We start from the raw sequence: 24,268 nt of genomic DNA on the forward strand, positions 1-24,268 counted from the left end.
ATACTGACGAGGGGTAACAGAGGCAAGTTATTATGATTGTTGTTCCATTAAATTTTCTCAAATACTAAAACTAAATTAATGACTAAATTATCTGCATATATCACTGCCTTAAATATATTCATGGTTTCATCATATAACTTCCTCATCACTGTGAATTTGATAGGAAAATATCACTGAATAAATGCCATATATGTTATTTAGCGACTTTAATGAATAAACTATCTATCTCAGTCATATTTGTGAAAGATGATTTAGAAGTTTAGATAATAATAATAATAATAATAATAATAATAATAATAATAATAATAATAATAATAATAATAATAATAATAATAATAATAATAATAATAATAATAATAATAATAATAATAATCAGCATCATCATCGTTCGCGTAACAGTTTAGAAAGACAAATTTGAATCCGGATTACTCACTCATGAACACCTTAGATGTAAACAAACACACACTGGTTAGTCTGTGTGATGGAAGAAATATTAAGTTATTATTGAAGAGTAAAGTGTAAGTGTGTAGATAAATTTTAGTGAGTTAATTTTAGGCTGAAAAGAAAGATTATTGATGTAGTTAGGTAATTGATGTAGTTAAGGTTATTGATGTAGTTAGGCAAGGTTATTGATGTAGTTAGGTTATCGATGTGGTTAAGGTTATTGATGTAGTTAAGGTTATTGATGTGGTTAAGGTTATTGATGTGGTTAAGGTTGTTGATGTAGTTAAGTAAGGTTATTGTTGTAGTGAAGTAAGGTTAGCATCCTCGCCTCACAAGGGAGCTGCCTCGGATACGATCCCCAGTCAGGGTGAAACTATGGACAAGTTTATTTACGCCATTTGCCTCTGTCTACCCAGCAGTAATTAGGGACCTAGATGTTGATCAATTTGTGAATTGTATTCCAGGGTAATGGTTAGCCAGTGCAGTTGACGAGTTGTCCAGTCTACTCGGACTATTCCTTGACACTGGGTTATACAGCTCATTAACTAGGGGTGTGATTGTTGTGTTGGCGAGTTTCTACACCTTAAATAAATTCAAGCCGAGGAGGCCCTTGGGCCGGTGTCGTGCGACAAACCTTCCGGGGTAAATGCTTAGTTTTGGGTAAGATTTAGTAATGTTAGGTTAGGTCAGGATTCCTTGGGTTTGATTGGTTAATTTTTTGTGTTTTTACCCCACAATTTCCTTCGACTTCAAAGCACTGCCCACTTTGTGCTTTCATTGTCTTTTGTAGTGAGTATGTTTCACATCATCCTTATACTGTAGTCAGTTTGCCCAAGATATAATGGGAAATTCATTCAAAACCTTCCATTACCGTATTTATTAATATTTTCAGCTCTCACAAATCAATCATACATCTCAGGTGTCGATAATGAACATCAGTAATTGCTGAGCCCAGAAGGTTTATCGCACCGGAAGATTTGTCGCATGACACCGGCCTTCCTCGTTACACGAGGGGCAACCATTACTGATATAGCTAAGTACTGTAAGGTTATTGATGGAGTTAATACTGTATTCTGAAACACCGTCTTGTGAGAACTTTATGGAACTTTTTAATAGAAGAAATCTGATTACAAGTATTTTAATTTAGAGTATCCAATAAAAGTGGAGGAATTGCAACTTACTTTTGTTTTTTGCATTGTTTTGTCACAGTTTATCATCTGTTGTTTGATTAAAAGCAGCTTATATAGAACTGAATAGATGGCACTCTATTTATTTTCTATTATATATATGATTAACTATATTAAATAGAGAAAACAAATTAACAATGATTACACATTGAAATTATGGTGGTCATATTGTGGAAAAATCTACTGATTGACATCTCTGCTAAAAAAAAAAAATAAAAGCTTGTAATTTATTGGTTTCTGAATGATTTCCCAGGAATAAATCAAATAAAGACGATAATACGTTAATTAGGGTGGATTTGGACTACTTAAGGAAATACTTTGAATACTTATGAGGTAATCTGGTATTATATATTGTTTTCTTTGTGTTAATACTGTATATGAAAAGAGCCTTATGTGGTTAGATCATGGTTGATATTGTGGACTTAATCACTTGTGTTTTGTTTTACTGTGCAGCATTATTACAGGAGAGTGATAGAGAGTGCAGTCAACACAAGGCTAAAGATGCTGAACCCTGAAGTAGTGAAGTTCCCGGCACCAGAGAACTTTGTGTCCTACAGTCAACACTCCTGGCACGACTCTCACAACGATCACTCGTGGCAACGGGTCATTGATCATCATCCGTTCAATACTAAAGTGAGGGAATTATCAACTTTTAGGTATGCATGTACTGTTGTGAAAAAAGTCATGTCGCCTCCTCTGCTGCTCCACGAACCCCAAGATTCAAACTCGTTAATCCAAAGCAGTAGTCACATGCATTATTCTGTCCATAAATGCTTCGGATTCATAAGTTTGAATCTCGGGGTTCATGGAGTAGTGGAAGAGGCCAAGTGACTTTTGTTGGCAACTGTACATCTAATACAGCAGTACAGTACAGTATATACAGGGGACCAGCGGCTTCATGAAATAAGATTCTGATGAACATTATATGCAAATATTTTTCCTTGATGTCTTAAAACTTTCTAATCTTTTAATAAACTTGTCCTGCATCACAATTTCTCTTATTTTCCTACTACTTTAGTATTGCCAAACTCCTTGACCAACTCTACTGCAAACAAAAGTGGGAGAGGAGAAAAGTTACAGAGAAACCATGATTTTATTATCAATTTAGCAGTTTTATTGGCTATTGTTATTTTCTTTTACCTTTTTTTCTTCTTTAAGGTGTCACTACTTCTCCCAGACACTCCCAGTTTACCAGAGTTCCTGCATGACTCTCTGACCACCAACACAGAGTTCTACCTCATCAAGAACCTACCAGTGTTGGAGTTCTGTTCTCCTGTTTTCCTTCAAGCATTTCTTAAGACAGGTAAGATATATTTAGCCTCTTTTTATCTCACTGGTGTTACTGACTTCTAGAGGATTAAATTAACTGCTGGAGTGAACCTTTCTAAATACTTACTGAACCTGTGCAATAAAAAAAGCTTCTTGAACCATAGTTAATAAGGCACCTCTTTAGTGGGCAGTAGTGTCGCAGTTTGCATCACCTACCGTCAACTCTTGTATTGGTTAGATTGGAAACTTGGCTCCTCAATTAAGTGCAGAAAAAGGCTATCAAAACAGTCGCCAATAATGTCTCTAGCAGAAATCTTTTAGCAGTGTACATTCATAGGGACATCTCATCATTTGCTTTCTCTATTCTAAAGATATTTATAATTATAGCACTCGGATATGGTTCATTCAATAGTCCCACCACCCTGCGCCTTTAATTGATCCCCCCCGAGGGCATCTGGGAAGATCCATTCCTACTTTTGTGTTGAAATACCTTCTTCAGATCCTCTACCTATCAAAACTTACTTATACCCCCAAACACTGTGTGAAACTCCCTGCCACAAAGTGTTTTTCCTCTCTCATAATCCCTTTAGTAGTTTAAATCATCCACCTTCCAATACCTTCAGTCTTTGGCAAGGAAGTAGAGATTTGTCAATGCTGATTTATTTGGTCTCTTTTAGATTTCAGAATCAATCACCTTAATATAATTTCTTATCCAGAATGTAATTAGTAAATAAGCAGTCCATTTTAGTAGGTGATTCATTTTTTTTTTTTGTGATCCTATATGTTAATGCTGATTTATAATATATATTCTCAGGTCAGTTATATGCAGTCAGTTGTAAAAGTCTGTTAGATGTGGATAACACCGCAGCCTTAACACCGGATGGACAGCTTCATCTTATACTCAACAAGTTCACCTACCAAGAACTGTCTCTCAGTGGTACTCTGTCTGCCCACATTCTCCGCAAACCCTTAGAAAGATTTGGTAAGACTGATGATTCCTTCAACGTGAAGCATTTTAGCTGTAATGGGCGTCATAGCAGTAGTGTAATGATATGATCGACTTTATTCCGACTGATTTTTTAGGTTCCTGTTTATTGCACATCCTGAAATATAGTACAGTACAGTACAGGTGATCATTTATGGTTCTTGAGTAAAAAAAACAACCCTGTATCAGTGTATAAGAGAATATTGTTTGAATCACTGGGACGGTCTCCTTTGAAGTAAACAGAATTACACAGTTTAGTCAGATTTAATCTCATTACTGGCCCTTCATTTAATCCTTTCAATTTTGATATTGTATTTGGCCAACGCTAGAGGATTTTATTCAGCAGAAAGGGGAACCCAGTACACAAGTGATCAAGAAATTATGGTGGAATTTGAGCAATGCCACAAGCCATAGTTTTCTCTCTTTTTTTTGCTCACAGCTTCCTCAAAGTCTTCCTCCAAACTCAATAGCTTCTTCTTTATTTACATTTTGTTTCTTACTTCCACTGTCATGATCATTATACTGTACAGCTCTTTGACATGCTCTACCCACCTTTCTTTTGTACTTCTGTCTGTGTGTGTCTCATGTTAGTACAGTCCCTGGATCACATGTAACTCCCACCTCCTCCTTTGTTGTTGTTTACTGTGGGGTAATTATGGAATGTAACCCCTGCAGTTAACAAAGGATTATTGGATACAGTACTACAATGAAACCTCTATTTTAACGGACTACAGTACATACAATATATGGAGAGGAAACTCCGTTATATCGAGGGTCTGATAGATGTGAAACCCCCATATCACGGATTATACGGAGAGAGAAGTCCAATATATAGAGGTTTCACTGTAATTGTTTTGTTTTCATTAACGTATATTTTGCCTCGACAGTTGTTAAAGTGAATATGAAGGAGCCGAGTTTCAAGCCCGGACGTCCACACTACACCACGGTCACATCAGCCTTCACTCAAGTTCACCTCACATTCACCTTTTGGTTGACATGGATTCCAGATGGTTAGTATTTTAAAAACCTGAAGCTGTATGGTGTTTCATTATCGTTCTCATTGTTACTGTATGTAGATAGAAGTAATGCAACATTACAGGTATTTAACTAGTGACCTGAGGAGCTTCTTGTAATGATTTCGTAATATGGAAATTACTGTAATCATGATTACAAACATACATAAAGTCTTGGGAAAAGTATTAAAAAAATGTCACCTAAGTTCAAGTCTTGGTACAGAGAAAAAACTTTGGGAAAAGTATAAATTTTTCTTCAAAAACTACTTAAGTAAAAGAATAAAGTACTCGTAACCTGATCTGAAACACTCGTGGAGGAAAAGATTCAGTGTTGTTCCAAGAACACCACAGTTGTCCAATGGTGAAAGGTTGTCTCTTGAGGGACTTGATGAAGGACTCAGAAACCACATATAAAAACCCCAACCAATACTTCAACATGTAACGGTACGCACAGACTGATGACAATTCCTCATTTCCTTATGTTAATGATTTTATTTCTCGGGAATTCTATATTCTCGAGGTTGTTTATTATGCCGAGCAACTTTAAAAATAATTGTATTTCAGACACAGGCGTTTGTCCTTCATCTATAGCCAAGTATTTCCACGACCTTGGCTACAGCGTTGAGGAACGGAAGTCGTCCCTGAGCCAGAGCATCGTGACGGAGGTTGACATGCCCGTACTTGGCAAAGATGGAGAAGACACGGACCCTGAAGATGTTTTCGAATGGATTGGATGTCAGACGCTAGGAGTACACCTGTGAGTGGAGAACGGTGGAGTGAACGAAATCTCATACTCGAGTCAAGGGGGTGAAGTGAGCAAGTGGTGAGAGGTACCAGTAATGACAATAAACATCCTGACAGAGTTCACCTTTGTTAGATACTTAATATTTTTTAGCTGTAGGACTCAGTCGTCGATGCAGACAGAGCTGTTGTTACAATTAGTTACGTACTCTCTTGGAAGAATCAGGATTATGAACCCCGACTCAGTGTTTTATTTGACTAGCGAGTCATCCAGGTCACCAGAATAAAACTTTAAGTAAAACTAACATTATTTTGAACCACCTTGAGCCATAAAGAGATTTCAAAGCACAAATTAACTGTTTCTACGGAAAGATATTATGTAATCATGGATGAGATGTGTCACCAGGCCTGTAGAGAATACACTGTATAGTAGTTAAGGTGTTATGGTGTGTGTGTACGGATCTACTAATTTCCTCTTCTTTCTTTTCATTCAGGAAGACTGAAGGTACAACAGTGTGCGAGGTGGTCACTCCAAAGCCAAGTACTCTCGTTAATAATGTGTGTAGCTTACAGTGTACCGGTTTCTTCACCCCGAGGCAACTAAGCTCCTTACTCTCTCAACTCAGGTGAGAGTCCCATATCTACCATAGTACAGTACAATAGTTGGTAATCTCATCTGTATGCTCTCGCTACTTGGCATGTATACTTCTTGCTATTTTTCCCATAATGATGTTATTTGGATTAATATCACCATAGATTCCACAGCAGTCTTACAACGTCAGTGAACAAGAAGCAACTGGCATTAGATTTTTTTTTACCTATGTGATGTTATTTGTTAATGGGAAGCAGTAATACATTATGGTGTTATCAACAGACTGTGGCTGAAGCAGAGAAGTGAGTCAGCCGTACCCTGGTTGAGTATGACTGTTTATGGACATCCAGATTCTCCTATCAACTGGGGCACCTCGGAACACGTCTATCACACAAACGGAGACAATCTCTACACTCTGGTTATTTTGAGAGACCAGCTACGATTATATAAAGTCTCGTGTTCAAGAAAACCACAGAGAATGTATGTGAAATCTAATAAAAATAAATGAAGCTCAAGGAATTAGTACAGCACATTACATTTTTGGTGTTCCTGCCATTATCTGTTGTGTTTATGTTTTTTTATATGGCAATAGCTATAATGTATTTTCCTTTCGTTATGGTAAACAAAAATGAAGGAATTATTAAGAATGGTTTTTCTTTAGTGTGGTAAATGAATGCATTGCAAACATTCATTAAATCCAAGGAAAAAACCTTATTAAGCAGACCTGAATCAGAGTTCAAGATACAAATTTTTCTGATTACAGCAAATGAGCAAGTGTCACAGAAGAGGCCAAGTACAGTACAGTACATCTTAAAATAAAAAAATTCTCACACTAAAGAAAAACGACAAGGAATAAGACATTCTACTGTATATATCAACATGTTATAAGTCAAGGAAATGCCATTCACTGTGCAATCAACAACAAAGATATGTCTAGAGTAAAGAGCTGTAGTAGTCGCAACTATAGTGACAACAAACATCCATAACAAAAACAAAAAGTTTAACCATACCTCCAGAGGTGTCAACAGGATATGGAAACTAAAGCAAATAGCGAGGTTTCCTTGCACTCACGGAGTTGGCTCGGAATTGTAGAATGAATTTTATGTTGGATAGATCTGTTTGAAAAACCCCAATGACTCAAATGGGGAACTTTTTATATAAATACAGTACTGATAAAAAACGTTAAGAGAACTTGGTAACAAAGGGAATTCTTTTAATGACATCACCTTCAGTGGTGAACTCTAAAAGTGGCTTAAGAGGCCAAAATAGGATTGGCATTATTTTTCAGTCCAACAGAGGGTACATCTAGTGTGGGAGGGGCGGCAATAATCCTGATGCTGCGCTTGTCCACCATGGTAGGGTTGATGATCTCCCACATGCAAAATGTCTATTCAGTATTTTATTTGGTTTGTCTTAGGTGTATCCTTACTGTTGTCCATCATAACTGTATTTGCCATTTTTTAAACAGCTGCTGAAGAGTTGCTTTGGTAGTCTACTCTTGTCCATGGGGGTAACATGACTTATCCAGCATAGTTGATAACAGACAAAGTCAGCTTCAATGGTCCAATAGTTGATGATGGCGAGGATATTGGCATTTGTGCTGTCTTCCCAGGAAATTCAATGAATAAAAGAGAGTTGATGATAACTCTCAGCAACCTGGAGGTGTTGCCTGTGTGTGACCCATGTCTCACTACCATACAGCAGGGTGGGGAGGGCCAATGTTTGACAGATACGCAGCTTTGTCGATAGTCTCAACTCACTACAACTGAACACACAGGTATGTAATCTGCCAAAGGCCTGAGGCACACTTTTGATCCAAAGTTGGATTTCCTCGCTGTTGTTTGTGGTTAAAACTGGAGAGGCTGGTGACTAGAGCAGAGGCAGGCACACTGGATGACTGTCAGAAACTATCCACGACTTAGTCTATAAAGATATTACTGTAGTTATGTACAGCATAATAAACAGATAAGAAATATAGGCCACAGATTACCGTCATCAACTATAAGTGATAAATATTTCGTTGAGTCTTGATACAATATTACAGTACGGTAGTTGACGATCTTGTAAGTTATTTGTAAACTCTTTTCTTATACCAAACACCTTGAAAGACCTCTTCACTGGGTTTATAAAAGAACTATTTTTGATCCAAAGACTGTAGCCACAATACCACTCAATTCATTTCACCATCTGACAGAACAGTCGTTTAGTACATATGAATAAGTATTTTCTATACAGTATTTAAAAACATTAACGTTTTAAAGGATAAATTTATAATACATAATAATTAAGCAAGCACTACATAACATAATTTATTAACAAAGTATAAATATTTTCAAAGTAACAATATAATGGGAACTACATAACAACAGCTATCAACATTGTATATATTAAACTAAAGGGTAAAAAATAATGTCCATTAACATAATCAATAAATTAAAGCAGTCTGCTACAAATAAATTACTATGCTGAATAAATAACTTATTCCTTGAGGATAAATGTTTCTTTCAGAGACAACTAAACAAAAGATATACAACAGAGTATCTCAAAGTACAGTGGTGAAAAGTTCTAAACAAATGAATGAGTGTTTCCTTAGGTAGACTTTATCCTGTAACTTCCTGCAATGTCATCTCATAAACCTGCTACTGTATTTAAATTAGACATCTGGGATAACAAACAGAAAGTACACAATGGTCTGCCGCCACTCCACACTCTTACAGGATCCCCGAGGAAAGAATCAACCCTCGCTACACACAGTTAATGTCGAACAACACGACCAAACATTAATATGAGTGTTTGGCGTATTAGTAGCAACTGATTTGATTAAACTCATTTTGCAAAACATACTGACAGTCAAACCATTTTCTGTGTTTGTATTATCAGTTTAGTCCAACTCCTTAAAGCTAGCTGCAGCTTAGCTGTAGCTCAGAGTATCAACAAAGACCTGGGTGATTAAATACTGTACAGTTATCTATACTCCAGCACAAGTAACTATAACCCGCAAGAAATTTCATAATAGGTCTTGCATACTTTAAGAAATATTGCTTGGTGTGTTGCTGCCTTATCAACACAGCCACCTTGGTTCACTATAGTCCTTCAACACTATCACAGGATTGTTGTGTATAAGTGAGTACTGCTCAGGTAAAGTGGCAGCACAGAAGAACCAGCAGAAGTACATACGACATGACTTGCCAGGTGGGGGTGTTGTCAGCTATAATTAACTTAACACTACTTATATAATGTAATGTAACACTACTTGGATGCCGGGTCGACATACTTATCACAAATATCCCTGAGTAGGTTGAGCATATGAGACTTTACATCTCAATAGGAGCTTTTGGTGGGCACAGGAACCAAAACACCACGAAAAGTCCTTGTTGGGTTAACGCGTTCTGAATATTATGTTGAAATCACGTGCTGTATGGTGTGTGAGCAAGCACTTCAGATAATGATTCCTTTGGTGATTACAGTATTCTTAAGTGTTGCTTTGAAATTCTGACTGAGCCACTGAAGCTAAGTGTTAGTGGTACAGTCATCATGTCCTGGCCTGATGGCAGAGAACAGCCATCGTAGTTAACAAAACAATGGTGTCGATGTGATCTACCACAACAGCCACCAAGGAGCAGAATGGCAGACCCACTGTGGTGATGAGGTGACCCAAGACGTCATCATTAGCTTGTAGACCTTCTTGGTATTCCATATGCTGTATCCAAGGTCGAGCCATCGCCTCCACTATGTCACTCACAATGGGTGACACTTGCATCACAGCTACCAGGGGAGTGGCCATCACTTGGTACCCACGTAGTGCCTGGCCATTGCTGGTGGCCAGGTGGACCCCAAACGATGCATCGGCCAAGTATGATGATAGAGAAAGGCGTCCTTGGGTGAAGAGCTCTGTACAAATAACAGTGTGGTCCAGCTTATTCTGTATTCCCTTGGCGAACAGTGTGCCACAAGAGCCACCCACAGCCACACCACAAGCACCGTAACATACTCCAGGACTTACTGTGACATCACTCAGTAAAATGTACACGAAGCAAAACGCACAGCCTCCAGAGGACCCGAGACACCCACCAATCTGAGGGATTAACGCCTTAAAGCCTTCATAGGCCAAAATTTTATCAATACTTTTCATAGCCCTTCTGAGAGGTCCATACCTCCTTCGGCGCTGTATTGGAAACCTGTGTTTGGTGATGAGGCTTCGTATGATGCGGCGGCTAGTTGGGCCTCCAGGGGTTGTGACCGTCACACATCGTAGTGAGTCATTATGTGTTGTAGCACCTTGGCATCCAATCTCCAAATGTGGGGCACCCTGACGACTCTGGCACCAAGTTCGCACACTGAAACCACCTGGAGACCCATTAGGTATAAGGAGGACGTGAGGTGGTGCTGTGGAGCGCCAGGTTGTGGTGACTGGCCGGTGCGTCAAGGGGTCATGTGCTGTCACTTCGATCCAGGTACTCATGTCACAATGTGTATGAGCTGCCAGTTCCTGAAGCTCTTCCTGGGTCACTAGACGGGTAGGTGAGTGACTTTCTCTCACTACCACCCATGGGGGATGCTTCTCACCTCCTTCCACTCGTGTCAGGCCCTCAAGCAGCCATGGTGTTTCCTGTAGTACAACCTGACCTACTAAATGTTTTGCAACTAGTCTCATCCGCACAGCCCAGCCTGATACTTTACCATCTACCATATCTGCTGGCTTGATGACTCCTCTGTGGGTTGCATGATCAACAAAGTTTCGCCGCATCTCTGGGACATCTGAAACAGTGCTGTTGGTGACTGCCAGTAGAGCAAGGCTGGCAGCATCATAAGCAAGGGTGGCGACTAAGGGGTTTTGAGGGTCTAGTGCAAGCAGCAGTTGACGGCGAGTGATTGCATCCATCTGAGATGATCCCGCCCAGGCAACAGTGCACACTGCACAGGCCTCAGCAATTCTACGGGCAACTGGGTCACTGAGGAGTTTGGCACGATGAACAGGATGGGTATGTAACATGACAAGACGGCCACGAAGAATGTGACCGACAGAAGTCATAATTTCTGGCAAGTGACCGCCCACTGACACCCAGACACCTGCCTCCGGCAAAGCGGCCAAGGTATCTCCCAGGTGTGCCGTGGAGAGGTTCCTGGCGTGCAGGTGAACTGGTTGCGCTACAGTGATGCCGTAAGTCTTCCCGGCCGTCATCACGTGTGTCATCTGCTTCTCTTCCCTGCTAGTGATGACTGGGATGAGGTGGGTGAGGCCGGTTCCCGCCAATTTGGCCACCTCTGCCGTGATCAGAGCACCGTGGGAAGGTGACAATGATGCCAGGAAGGGGCAGTCATCACTAGAGATGAGGGACGTGGGGGACACTAGCAGAGCCTTCCTGCCCGAGTACTCCATATAGTGACACAGTGCCTCTACTTGCACTCCATCACCACCCACCAGGAAGACTCTCACTCCTTCACTCCACAGAGTCTTGAAGGCCTGGAGGGCACCTAGGGTAGTTCCCCACGTGAAGGCTTCGCGCACCTGTACATCCATTGTGATGCTTATGGCGGCCACATGATCTCTGACGGCCAGCACTGTTGCCTTCCTCAAGTCCTCATCCAGCTCTGACCCGGACATCAACACTCCGACCTTCACCTCTACTGTAAAGAAACATACATTATGGAAGAACTACAGCAGACTAAGTATGCTCCATGTACTAAGACCTACAGCAGACTAAGGATGCTCCATGTACTATATCCGACACATTTGTATAATAGACAATGGTTGTTAAAGAAAGCCTTAACTTTATTACATCACCTGAGTGGAAGTTTTACAATATACTTTAAACATTATTATAGCTTTACTTCTTGTGTCATCCATAACAATTGTGGGAGCGAACTGTTCATCACTGCGTGTCAAGTTGGCTAGCAGTGACGGTATACATTATACAGTTCACCATATACAGTGTACAGACAACATAGACATACACGCCATATAGATCGTGCAGATACAGTATACATATATAAAATTTCCAATATACGTATAGATAAAGAGTGAATCAGGTACATAAATCAAGCAAATGTTGTAACACCTATTTTGATTCCTCTCCAAACCACATGAAGCAAACCTAATTATTACCAAACTTCAGAGGAAAATAGAGCTTAAATTAGGTCAATGTGTTAATGTTAATGGCACTTAATATTATTTTAAAGAGAGATAATGAGACCAGGAACAAATTATCTTGGAAATATTCTCATGATTGTTGAGTTAATGTGGATAAAGAGAGAAAACATTAATTGAAGTTGTTTCCCAGTTTACGATGACGAATATTATGAGTATATCCTCACTATCATTATCTAAAAAAAAAGATAAATAAAAAAATAAAAGAGAAAAAAGCAGAAAACAAGACGGCGGTAAGCAGACAGTACCCAGCAACAAACAGAACGATATTAACACCCAGCAGAAGACGAAATATGTATAGGCGGTAACGCAACGGCTTAAACAAGTAGGACTGCTTATACCCTGGAGCGGGGAAATTGAAGTCAGGCAGTGGGCACACACACACCACACCCACCCACACACACACCACACCCACCCACACACACACCACACCCACCCACACACATACCACACCCACACACACACACACCACACCCACACACACACACACACACCACACTCCACCCACACACACACCACACACCCACACACACACACACCACACCCACCCACACACACACCACACCCACCCACACACACACCACACCCACCCACCACGTCATGCCCAGCCAACCTATAATACCTGAGCTCAAGTCATTGTTTCTCACTGTAATGAACCCTATGTTTGATGCAATGTTACGATACCTGGCCCTTACATGATGCTACGATACCTGGCCCTTCCATGGTACAATGATGCTGCGATACCTGGCCCTTCCGTGGTACAATTATGCTACGATACCTGGCCCTTCCATGGTACAATTATGCTACGATACCTGGCCCTTCCATGGTACAATTATGCTACGATACCTGGACCTTCCATGGTACAATTATGCTACGATACCTGGCCCTTCCCATGGTACAATTATGCTACGAACCTTCCATGTCGATACCAGGCCCTTCCATGGTACAATGATGCTGCGATACCTGGCCCTTCCATGGTACAATTATGCTACGATACCTGGCCCTTCCATGGTACAATTATGCTACGATACCAGGCCCTTCCATGGTACAATGATGCTGCGATACCTGGCCCTTCCGTGGTACAATGATGCTACGATACTGGCCCTTTCCTGGTATAATGATGCTACGATAGCTGGCCCTTCCGTGGTATAATGATGCTACGATACCCGGCTTTTCTATGATGCTACGATACCTGGCCTTCCATGGTACAATGATGCTGCGATACCTGGCCCTTCCGTGGTACAATGATGCTACGATACCTGGCCCTTTCTGGTATAATGATGCTACGATAGCTGGCCCTTCCGTGGTATAATGATGCTACGATAGCTGGCCCTTCCATGGATGCTGATCCTGGCCCTTCCATGGTACAATTATGCTACGATACCAGGCCCTTCCATGGTACAATGATGCGCGATACCTGGCCCTTCCGTGGTACAATGATGCTACGATAGCTGGCCTTCCATGGTACAATTATGCTACGATACCAGGCCCTTCCATGGTACAATGATGCTGCGATACTGGCCCTTCCGTGGTACAATGATGCTACGATAGCTGGCCCTTCCGTGGTATAATGATGCTACGATACCCGGCTTTTCTATGATGCTACGATACCTGGCCCTTTCCTGGTATAATGATGCTACGATAGCTGGCCCTTCCGTGGTATAATAATGCTACGATTCCTGGCCCTTCTATGATGCTACGATACCTGACCCTTTACTGTTAGAATTACAGTACTTGGCGTCTCATAACAGTTAAGGTATCTGAAAGAATCACCTAAAGATCAGACACCCCAGTTTAGGTTAGGTTAGGATTAGTATTTTTCTGTTTAATAAGTAGGTGAAATAAGCTGGGTGGTCTAATCTTCAGGTGATCCATCTTAAATAGCACAAGAAACATATCTGACGTGTTCGGTATCTGTCACATTCCTTCCTCTGGGTGTGTGTGTGTCGAGGAAGGTGGTCACTGTCTGCAAATTGTATACCTGTAGTGTGTGTTTACAAGGTGAATTAATATGAAATTAAGACGACTTTACTTTGTATGTATGTATGTATGTATGTATGTATGTATGTATGTATGTATGTATGTATGTATGTACTCTAATTGATCTGTCCACTCCATGGGTTGCCGCACCTACTTTGAACTAACAACTCACAATGCCCGTTCAGTGTTTACCATCTCTCTCGATACACCCAAAGCTTCTAACACAACACAACACAACACAACACAACACGACGCTAATACTTCATTACAGGGAACCGATAAGAGCTAGGTACATGCCCCCTAATCCTCTAGGTATTGGTATAAGATAATTTCATAAAACAATAATACATGTAGAAGCTATAATATGCTACCAAATTATACTCTTAACAAGGTGTATAATTCTTTTCAGATGAGAGAGATAAAATAGATATTCATAAAAAAAGTATTTGGAAATATTGAGGGGTCGTGTTCACTTTGCACAAAACCATTTAGAAATCAACTCGGCCCCCCCCCCCCAAAAAGTGGAAAAAAAAATAATGGTAATATTGACTGGTTATATGAGATGGTCTATCTAGATTTTTTAGTTGAACTGGTTAAGTGTGCAGTGCTGGAGGCGGTGTGGTGTGGTGTGTCTGGAACTCATCGTATTTTCTGCAATAAGCACCCAAATAAAGTATACCATCAAGTGGCATCCAGAGTTGAGTGATTTACCCGAAGTGAAGATGATGTCCTTTCCTTCTTTCCTTCCTTCTATTCTCCTTCATTAATTTCTCCATCCTTCCTTATCCTCTTCGCCACTTGTTAGCTTATTAGCCGATAGAACGGTCGGTGTTCTCTGTTACACACTTGACAAGAACTGGGCATGTACTAGTGTAACAGGAGACGATCAATAGGAAATCAAGTATAGGAAATGAGATTTTTTTGGAAATATAAACAATAAAAAACTAATAAAAAAAAAAAGAATGAACATAACTTGGACCAACAGATTCACAAAAGTCGAGACAAAACGAACGCTGGTGAGAGTTTTCTGTCTACACACACGCCACCAAATGCTTTCCCTCTCAACACACCTAGTAAACGCTCTCTCATAAAGGCACAGCGACTTACCTGGTTTGGAAAGGTTAATTACTGAGAGTAGGTGACGGGCCGTGCCTATCAGTACTAGAGAAGCCACGCCCACCACCACCAATGTCACCATGACGCCAACAGCTGCCCACGCCACACACCTCACCCTCATCCTGCGCTGGGTGGGTAACTTGTCATCTGCTAGCAATTCGGTGGCATAACCTTCCCCTGAAATACAAAAATACAGTTGAACTCGTATCCACAGTGTAATTATTAAAAGATTATATAATTTTTATAGTTCCCTATACCTATAATTCTCACAAGTATATTATATAACTATTATTCACACTATTCATTTTATTGGTTATACACTAAATGAGTTTGTATTAACTTAAGTGATTAATGTGAGTCAGAGTTCTGGGGTATAGTGAGCCAGCCCGAGTGTGTGTGTGTGTGTGTGTTTTAGTATGTTGTTCTGTGGTAGATTAATGAGTTATAAGAGAGCTTTCACACTAATAATGTCATCATACTATAATACTGTATTGCCACACTAACAGATGACACCACAAAGCTTGATAAACAGGGATGTGGAGTGCAAAAGTGATAACTATGACAAAAATACGGAGATAACGTAAGTGAGCGTGACAACGGTAAGTGAGCGTGACAACGGTAAGTGAGCGTGATTTACCGTTATTGGGTGATTTTTTTGAAACGACATGAACAACTATTTATCCAGGATTTATTCGTTTTATTATTATACGCTTGGGTAGTCACGCGATTAACAGGCAAGCAAGTAAGTTATATGTCAATCTGTCACACCTGAACCAGTCACAGGCTCACGGCTATTGTCTCATTAACCTTCCACCAACCACCACTGAAATACCTTTAACCAATCTCCAATCTCTAGTTATCTTAACCTTTCATAACACTGATATTCCTTGAAAGATAGCCAAATATCCGGTAAAGATGTCTTGAACATTTTGAAGCAGAAAGGATAACAGAAAAAAGAAAATCACAAATAAATACCCGGTATATGAATAGCCTCTTCATGGGAGGGAAAAGTGAGCAGCCACACTTACAAACTCTCACGATATAGCAAGCGACGCCTCCCACTACCACCACCATAAAGCATGTCTCGTTTAATCCTAACCACACACGCGCACGTCATATCCATCTACTGACCATCTCAATCAGCTCAAGCCAACCATATCCGCACGTACGAGGCTAGTAATCTGGGCTGCTGGACGGACTCAGTTAGCAAGAGCTGTGAGGAGCGGGCAAGGTATGGTGAGCTCCTTTGTAAAACCAAAATTTCTCCAGTTTCAGCGAATTCTGCTCTTGAGATTAACTTAACCTAACCTACCAAACCTGACCAAAAACCTGTTAGGGGAGTTTAATTGGAACACAGAAAAAACCAGTGTGAAACTTTCCTCATTGGGTTCATTTGAATGTTTTTTGTTTGTTATGACTGGTGGAAAATAGTGTGTGTGTGTGTGTGTGTGTGTGTGTGTGTGTGTGTGTGTGTGTGTGTGTGTGTGTGTGTGTGTGTGTGTGTGTGTGTGTGTCCTCAGTTTATTTCACCTGATAATAAAACACCCTAAACGTTAATTGGGATAAATTATGTTACGTTGTTATTTATGTAGGTTAGGATAGGATGATCTTAAGGTGAAATAAGCTGGGGCTAACCTTCAGGCGATTCAGTAAGCCTTACTATGAGTGTGTAGTAATTCCCTACCAGTTTTTATGGCCCCTTGCGTCACTTATCTCACCATCAACTCTCAGTATTTCTCGTCATGATAAAGTAAATTGAATCATCTTCCTTCAAGACCAATAAAATATAGTTACACCCAGGCTGTATAATTCGGGGAGAGGAAGATCGAGAGGAATACAGAAGACGTGAGGAATAGCGTTCGTTATTGATAAGACACACGCATTATAACAGTAAGCAAGGAGCCCAACTTCGTATGTTTGTTTTCCTCTTAATAGGCCTAGCTGGAGTGTAGGCCAGGCTAACACACAATATTAAATCAAACAACTAACTCACCACAGCCGAGGTAATTCCCAGTGAGTGATGAGTAAAGTAGAGCGCCTTGCACCATCTCACCGCCTACACAGCACTTCACAGACTGGGACGTCGTGAGCCAGTGTATGACCGCCTTGGTGCGTGCTGGCCGGGAGAAAGAGGTCAAATTGTTGTGGGTGGCAGCTGGCCGTGATGCTTCTTATGGATAACTAATGAGTCTGAGGAAGGTTGCACACCACATATCCTTGTATCTGCCCTTCACACCACCACCACCACCACCTGTTTCAATTACTGATCATTAGGCCCTTAGCTGCTTCACCTGCTTCATTTTTCATCTCATAAATGCATCACTATCTACCATTAACCTGCACCACCGCCTGCCCTCACCTACACCATCACTACCACCTGGCCTCACCTACTCCACCTACACCACCACCACCTACTCCACCTACACCACTACCCTCACCTACTCCACTACCCTCACCTACACCACTACCCTCACCTACTCCACCTACACCACTACCCTCACCTACTCCACCCACACCACCCCCCACCCACCCACCCACACCACCACCCCACCCACTCCACCCACACCACACCCCCACCTCTCCACCCACACCCACCACCCACCCACCCACACCCACCACCCCTCACCTACTCCACCTACACCACTACCCTCACCTACTCCACCTACACCACCCTCACCTACTCCACCTACACCACTACCCTCACCTACTCCACTACCCTCACCTACTCCACCTACACCACTACCCTCACCTACTCCACCTACTCCACCTACACCACTACCCTCACCTACTCCACCTACACCGCCAATACCACCTGCCCACACCAGACCTCGAGAAAGTCCATGTTATCAAGAATTTTTTTTTCCGGCTTCGTAATCTCACAATTTGACTTAAAAGAACAGACTTAATAATTTGTAAAAATATTAAATTAATGCGTTTGTTCTTGTATCTTTTATCAAACTGCTTTTTCTTCTCTTTATCACACAATTTTAAGAATATTAATAAGGGTTGGTAAGGTAGGTGGATATTGCCTCTGGGTGTGTTCTAAGTTTGCCTCTTGACTGTGTGTGTGTGTGTCTGATGGTGTTAGTCCTGGACACATTGTAGCTTCATCAGCGGAACCAATTCAATTCTCATTGGAATTTCCGTGTTTTCGAATATCCGATACGACTGCGAACCCATAGTTTTATAACCTAGTAAGTTATTGCAATTAACCTAACTCAGCCTAACGTAATATGTTATTGCAAATAGCCTAACCTAACCTAACCTAACCCAAATAACAAAATTCTACCAAACAGCCTAACCTAATCAAACGCAAATAAACAAGTATTAATTCATTCGCATAGCCTTACCTAATTTAATCCAATTAACCTAGTATTAGTTAATCCATATAGCTGAACCTAACCCAAAAATAAACAACTCTAACCCAAATAGGCTAACCAAGCTAGCGCAGCCGAACCTAATTGCGCATCGCCCCCCTCCTCCCTGCTCACCCATTCCGTGCTGCGAGAAGTTCAAACTATACCGCTTTAAAGCGCTTCCTGAGAAAATTAAACTCCGCCTGGTGACATCATTTATCACACCGATATTAACTTACCCAGCAATACCTCTTCATACTATGAGCACCACTCAAATATTAAAATTACAGGTGGTCCAAAATGAAGCCCTAAGATTCGTCACAGGTGAAAGATACCCCTTCACCAGAACCACAGCTGAGATACATAGAGACCTGAGAATGAAACCCATCAACCAGCAGCTGCACACCCTGGCCAGCAGAATCTGGCAAAAGATAGAACGATCAGAGCAAGAACTCCTTCAAAGACTCCCACCAGATAACGACAACAACCATACATGGTTCCCAAAAAGCTACGAAATCTCAAAAGGTCCATTACCACCCCCGATCTACACGGCCAGGCAATAGACAACCTCCCTAGACCAGCATCCGCCAGTAGGGTCGGCGGAATATGAAATAAGGCCCTTAAAACACCCATAGATGGGACAGGGTAGGCTGTCTAGTGCCTGTACCGGCAGACAATAACTAACCCATGACACAACCCTAACACACTATTAGCTTAGCTAGGCGGTCAGCCCGCCCTCTCTTACCTCCTCCTGAATTTCTTCAATTTCCGAACTATAACTTCCTTCCCCCACCTCTAATCTTCCTTCATTCCTCCTTTCCCTACAAAAAAAAAAAGGTCAAGGGAGAGAGAGAGGGAGGTAGGTTTGGTAGTGTTAGTCGTCACGTTGGCCGTTAACGTCCTTGCTTGGCTGTCTGGGCGATATCTATGGCACATTTTTTTAAGATATTAAGTTAAAATATAATAACAATAGAGACCAGGTGATTCAGCAAAAACTTAAACCTTTTCATTTTAGTTTTTGACATGTTATATATATATATATACACCTTTCGCTTACTTCACATTTATCTTGCAACAAGAATTGCATCCTGTGTTATTTATTACAGCTAAATTTCTTATTATTAAATCTACCAATGTGCAATTGTATTAAAGTTTATTAAATTGGAGTTCTTGAGTATTTAATGAAGGTACAGTGGCTGTTTTTATTTCAGTGGTGGTGTTAATGTTGTTGGTGGTAGTAGTGGTAGTGGCATTAGTGGTAGGACCTTAAGGCATTCATTAAGTGCTGGCTATACCTACTGTCTGTATGTAACTGGGTCGTGGGGACGTAGGGGGGGGGTATTGGGGGAGGGTTGGAGAAGTAGGGGGTGGGGGAGAAGTTATGGGTGAGGAGAGAGTTAGGGAATGGACATATAGAGTGGATGAGGTGAGTGAGTGGTGGAGATGCCAAGGTGGTGGAGGAAGGGGGATGTTTTGGAGATGGCAGGATGGTGTGTGAGGGGGAGTGTTGGAGATAACAGGATGGTGCAGGAGAGGGGGAGTGTCGGAGATAACAGGATGGTGCAGGAGAGGGGAAGTGATGGTTTTCCTGGTAAATGTTGCATCTAATATTATTGTACACCAAGGGTTCATTTCTGTGAGCGAGTTTGACTGCTGACGTAGTTTTAAAGAGTTAGTGTATACATTACGTGATATTTACTGCATCACGCTCCACGCACTCGGTTAATGAAGTGAAGTAAGATTCCTGCTTCCTCCTCACGCTCTCCCTCCCTCTGTTCCTTTCTCCCGCTGTTTTAATATTCCGAGAACATCAGACTAACAAAGAAATCTTAGATCAACACGTGTGATAAATCAACAAGCGTAAAAAACATTTCCTCCAACAACACTCACCTCAACTGTTAGGCAAGCTTCAATTTCAATCCATCATGCATTCATTTGGAGACGATTCAACCACAGAAATGTAGATTAATGGTTAAAACCTTTAGAAAACTGTATCTAATATATTTATACACGTTTTCTTTCGGCTTCCTCCCGGTAGAAACATAAGATTCCGATGAAAAACTGATTTGGCTATGAGCTGAGGTATGGTGGTGAAGGCGGAAGGCAACACTACTTTCTTGCACCCGTTTAAGTGGTGAACTGACCTTGAGAGACCAGTCCGGTTAGTTATATATACGTGCCGCTATGGTAGAACCTAACCTATATTGTACACCACTAGGCTTGTCAATCTCTCTCTCTCTCTCTCTCTGAAGAAAATATATGCAGTGGCTACGAAATGGTTACATAAACTTGTGTACATGGTCAGCTTGTTAATGTATACTTGTGTGACGAGGCAGGATGGTGGTGATGGTGTTGCCTGCTACATATTTCTTCGCTACGACAAGTTTGTGGTCACTGTATTCGTGTTTGGATTTTGGAATTTATATAAGTTATCTTTTACCGTATTTACTGTTAGTTTCAAGTTCTTTGCAGGCCAGTATACTATTGGTATGACGTTGTAGGTAAAAAAAAAATAAGAAAAATATGAAAAATGTCGTTGAAATTCGTTCTTGCCCTCCCCCCCTACTACTACTACTACTCTCACCCAGCACAGGAAAACTAATATACTTTCTTCCTCTTCTTCTTCAGGCGAGGGAAAAAATAATAACTCAACTAATATGGTAGAGAAATTATCACTCTAGGAAAGAACCAGTTTAATATGCATATACGGAAAGCCTCAAGCACTCACACAGACTTGGTTTGCGTACAATGTAAAGTTTTAAATTGGTTTTTTCTCATCTTGCCTCTTAACTGGTATATTTTTTTTCTGACGTTAATGGTGATTGTATTATATGTTTATTATTATGACTTTTGAATCGCAATTTGATATTTGAGTTGAATTTTTTATTTAATTATCCATAGAATTAATCCACTTCATTTCTTAGATATTATTATTCAGTGTGTGTGTGTGTGTGTGTGTGTGTGTGTGTTTGAACCACTATCCACCACCTAAACGTGTCTATATTATTTAATGTATCCAGTCATATTTATCAGCAATCTCAAGGCCACCAGGAAATTCTCGTCATCAAATCGTACGTGTTTGAGTTGTAAACGTTTATCCTGTTTAGCGTTTGTTTTCGGCGTTTCCTTTCTGTTGTTATCTACACTTATATTCCACCCTTTCCATAATTATACTACACCCTTACAGCCCACTCATGTAGTTTCTGGAATCATTTAGTATCGTTACGTATTTGTTCTGTCTCCTTTGATTTATTCGGGATTTCTGTGAGTCTTGAGAGGTACATTCCTGGACTGGGGTGAGGATGACTTATGTTACTTCATCCCTTTGAGATGTATTAATGTTTTTTGTATCTCAATAAACGTATCAATCAATCTCCTTTGATGCAGGGAAGATTTAAATTACACCACTGCCTATTTCACCTGAAGATTAACCACCCCGAGGCTACCTAGAGGGTTAGGTTAGGTTTGATTTGGTTTGGTTACATAACCTTTAGGTTAGATGGTGGAGGTGGTGGTGATGGAGGGCGAATATTCAGGTGAACCAAACTATCCAACTAAACTCTTCCTGTAATTGTCTACCTGTCTGAACAACACACCTGTTAACTCCTTCAATACTGTTTACTCCCATTAAGTGTTTACCTTTATTAACGGTATATTTGGGGATATTTATTGTTTGCATTGATGACTCGGCTTTTCTCCACTCGCTTTCAGATCATCGTTTACTCGGGTGTTTGTAAACAGCGTGGAGGAAAGTTTATTGCTTGTCGTCAGCAGCACAGAGAGTACACATCGTCAGTTAATTTCACCTGGTGATTAAACTAACCTAAAGCTAACTTAATCTAACCTAACCTAACACTAACGTAACGTAACTTAACACTAACCTATCGTAACATAACCTAACACAAATCTAATCTATCTACCCTGACTTAACCAAACCTACTCCCCCCCCCCCTTGGTAAAGTGTTAAGGTGTTTAATCATCAGGTAAAGTACACAGGTGTGTGAGGGGCTAATCTACATGCAGGTAATCCTCACCAAATATATACAGGTGTCCCCGCTGACTTAGTATATACCACACTACAACCTGATATTAGCCTGATAGTTGACACGACCCGTAAAAAAAAATAATAATAATAAAAAATAAAAAATATACCTGTCTTACACACCCCGTAACGCTAATTGACACCTGATGACTGAGTGGTACACCTTGGCGGACAGCCGGGACAGGTAAGGTGTGTGTGTGTGTGTCTGTGGTGGGGAGACTGAATAATAAATACTAATGTTCAAAGTCCTGATTAATTTACATGATCATTGAAGCAAATTTCCTGTTCAAGTTTTATACAAATTTTACAAATGTTCACTGACCTATAATACTTTTTATCACAAACGACAAAATTTTTCTACAATATATACTCGTACAAGGCGAAAAATTAACAAGATTTTTTTTTTTTTTAAGTTTTCGACGAATTTGACTCCAGGGTCGATCTGAAGCACTGACAAGATTGGGTGAGAGAGAGAGACTGAGAAATATAACACGAGTGTGTGGGTAGTGTGAAAGATGAGGAAGGAACGAGAGAGAGAGAGAGAGTTAAGTGGCGTGAGATCAAAGAGAATTGACTTCTCGAGATGTAATTTAAAACTTGGGGTCGAAAAATATTAAAAAAAAAAACCCACGTGAGGCCAAAAAACAAAATAAAAAACACTTGACGTCAAAAAATTAATAAAAACAAATTTAAAAAAGATTCCTAGAGAGTTGTGTGAACGAGAACAGCAGGTCGATGTCTCCAGCAGCCAATAGCCGCAATACATTCATAAGAACATAAGAACAAAAGAACATAAGAAAGTGGGATACTGCAGGAGGCCGACTGGCCCATGCAGGGCAGATCCCTTTCACACCCATCCCAGCACTTCCATGTGCCTATCCAACTTCGTCTTGTGCCTATCCAACTATAAGAACCATAAACGTTTTTCATTTGTTTTTTGAAGGAGTAGATACCTGCATTTATGATTTTTACTAGGAAGTATAGATGCAACATAAACGTTTATCATTTGTTTTTGAAGGAGTAGATACCTGCATTTATGATTTTTACTAGGAAGTATAGATGCAACATAAACGTTTATCATTTGTTTTTGAAGGAGTAGATACCTGCATTTATGATTTTTACTAGGAAGTATAGATGCAACATAAACGTTTATCATTTGTTTTTGAAGGAGTAGATACCTGCATTTATTATTTTTACTTGGAAGTATAGATGCAACAAACGTTTATCATTTGTTTTTGAAGGAGTAGATACCTGCATTTATTATTTTTACCAGGGAGTATAGATGTAAGACTTCTTTAAATAGTATGAAGAATATTGAGGCCAACAAAACTTTCCTGGTACAATATATACATGACCCTCACACAGCTACCTCTCTTGACCCCTACGATTGACCTA

At 40.5% G+C, this 24,268-nt stretch overlaps 2 protein-coding genes across 4 annotated transcripts in view; one reads left to right on the top strand and one right to left on the bottom strand.

The window, feature by feature from the left end:
* The first annotated feature begins 443 nt into the window (after positions 1 to 443).
* Positions 444 to 6,746, top strand: LOC121855609 (ribonuclease P protein subunit p40-like). 2 transcript variants are annotated; one of them, XM_042350659.1, is made up of 8 exons: positions 444 to 518; positions 2,085 to 2,264; positions 2,790 to 2,934; positions 3,715 to 3,882; positions 4,773 to 4,895; positions 5,463 to 5,655; positions 6,134 to 6,265; positions 6,514 to 6,746. In XM_042350659.1, the coding sequence occupies exons 2-8, from the start codon at positions 2,133 to 2,135 to the stop codon at positions 6,737 to 6,739; spliced, it is 1,119 nt and encodes a 372-aa protein (XP_042206593.1). In that variant the 5' UTR covers positions 444 to 518; positions 2,085 to 2,132; the 3' UTR covers positions 6,740 to 6,746. The 2 variants fall into 2 exon arrangements, with proteins under 2 accessions (XP_042206593.1, XP_042206592.1); XM_042350658.1 differs by having other exon boundaries at positions 446 to 518; positions 2,096 to 2,264.
* A 1,766-nt stretch (positions 6,747 to 8,512) lies between these two features.
* Positions 8,513 to 24,268, bottom strand: part of LOC121855608 — a 32,260-nt gene continuing 16,504 nt past the window's right edge. Inside the window, exons 2-4 of one of the 2 annotated variants that reach the window (XM_042350656.1) lie at positions 17,469 to 17,591; positions 15,467 to 15,652; positions 8,513 to 11,859 (exon numbers count right to left, since the gene is read on the bottom strand). In XM_042350656.1, the coding sequence (XP_042206590.1) occupies positions 9,764 to 11,859; positions 15,467 to 15,652; positions 17,469 to 17,591 (2,405 nt within the window). In that variant the 3' untranslated portion in view covers positions 8,513 to 9,763. The remainder of the gene's footprint in view (positions 11,860 to 15,466; positions 15,653 to 17,468; positions 17,592 to 24,268) is intronic. The other variant, XM_042350657.1, reaches the window with a different exon arrangement.

The sequence above is a fragment of the Homarus americanus genome, unplaced genomic scaffold (assembly GCF_018991925.1).
Source record: "Homarus americanus isolate GMGI-L3 unplaced genomic scaffold, GMGI_Hamer_2.0 scaffold48090, whole genome shotgun sequence".
In the NCBI taxonomy this organism is placed as follows: Eukaryota; Metazoa; Arthropoda; class Malacostraca; order Decapoda; family Nephropidae; genus Homarus; species Homarus americanus.